Source organism: Gorilla gorilla, chromosome 9 (assembly GCF_029281585.2).
Source record: "Gorilla gorilla gorilla isolate KB3781 chromosome 9, NHGRI_mGorGor1-v2.1_pri, whole genome shotgun sequence".
Lineage (NCBI taxonomy): Eukaryota > Metazoa > Chordata > Mammalia > Primates > Hominidae > Gorilla > Gorilla gorilla.
Window position 1 is genome coordinate 63833860 of NC_073233.2, and position 1759 is coordinate 63835618.

General features: G+C 32.6%; 1 protein-coding gene across 1 annotated transcript; it reads right to left on the reverse strand.

Moving 5' to 3' along the window:
- Positions 1-405: 405 nt before the first annotated feature.
- On the reverse strand, positions 406-1365 carry LOC101147534 (olfactory receptor 8K3-like; the record flags this gene model as incomplete). The annotated part of the gene is made up of 1 exon (XM_004051132.5): positions 406-1365. A coding segment is annotated over one exon (960 nt), but the record flags the coding sequence as incomplete, so codon positions are not given.
- Between the last annotated feature and the right edge of the window lie 394 nt (positions 1366-1759).

Below are 1759 nucleotides of genomic sequence, written 5' to 3' on the forward strand. Positions count from 1 at the left end.
ATAAAAAAAGAGAAATGTTGGTTAACTTGACAATATATGTTTACTGATCATATGAATCTATTTATACATCTGCCTTTCAGTGTACTAGGAACTCCGAATAAAATACTGATAAAATATACAGTCCCTAGCTTTAATTTTAAAAAGTTAATGGAAAACAATTTCTATGTGAGAACACATAGGAAAGGCACCTAAGCTGAACTTAAAACTGAATATTGATTAATAATTAAAGTATGAGTAGGAATTAGTCGTCTGTTAGTGATAGATTTTTATTTAAAGGTAATTAATAAAATTATCTATTTCTGTGCTTATCACACACTGATTCTTGCTCATCACATGGAGGCAACAATACAAATGTAAAGCAATATTAGTTTGAGTATCTATTTGTTATTGCATAATTTCTTGTTATCATAACCTACAATGAATTTTAAATAGATGATTTGCACATATTTTCCAGGTTCTATGTAGAGCATTTTTTATCTCTCTATTCCTCAAACTGTAGATCATTGGATTCAACGTAGGTATTATCAAAGTATAAAATAAAGAGGCCATTTTGTCAATATCAAGTGAATGACTGGATTTGGGGTGAACATACATAAAGAAGAGGGTGCCATAAAATACAGTTATCACTGTCAGGTGAGATCCACAGGTGGAGAAGGCCTTGTACCTGCCTTCTGCAGAATTCATCCTGAGGACAGCGACAAGGATCAGAATGTAAGACACAAGGACTATCAGAAGAGATGAAATCAAATTAAAAGCTGAAAAGATTAAAATTATCAATTTAATGTCTTCTGTGTCTGAACAGAGCAAAGATATCAATGGCAGACTATCACAGTAGAAATGCTTGATGATGTTATAGCCACAAAATGATGAGGTAAACATTTTTGTGACTGTCAGCAAAGTCAAAAAGACACTGTAGTGATAAGGTATTGCCACTAGAATTTGACATACCCTTTGTGACATGATGATCATATAGAGCAGAAGGTTACAAATGGCCACATAGCGGTCACAGGCCATTGCTGACAGAATGAAAATTTCACTACTGATAAATATACTGAAGAAAGTGAGTTGGGTAGCACACCAATTATAGGAGATTATATGTTGATCTACAACAAAGTTTACTAGCATTTTGGGTCCCACTGCTGTTGAATAACCAAGATCAGTGAAAGCCAGATGCCTTAGGAAAAAGTACATGGGTGTTTGAAGCCTAGAATCTATCTTTGTGAGGATGATCAAGCCTAAGTTACCCACCACTGACAACATGTATACAATGAGGGAGAACCCAAATAATGGAGCCTGCAGCTCAGAGAAGTCCGTGATTCCCATTAGAATGAATTCATTCACTACTGTCAGATTGTGTTTGTCCGTTCAAGTCATTCAGGGAACCTATACTGGGAATAAATATAAAAATAATTATTAACTTCTAAGACATATGACAAAAATATATATATGTATATATACGGAAGTATATATACGGGTGTATGTATACGGAAGTATATATACGGGTGTATGTATACGGAAGTATATATACGGGTGTATGTATATGGAAGTATATATACGGGTGTATGTATACGGAAGTATATATATGTGTATATATGTGTGTATAAACATACATACACATAAACATAAATATGGAGAAAATTATATGTACATAATTATTTTATATGTATATATAAAAAAACATAATTTCATATCTCCAACTTTAGTATTTTTCCATAAATCTTGAAGGTTGAGTAAATGAAACTTTCTTTTCTGTAAATTG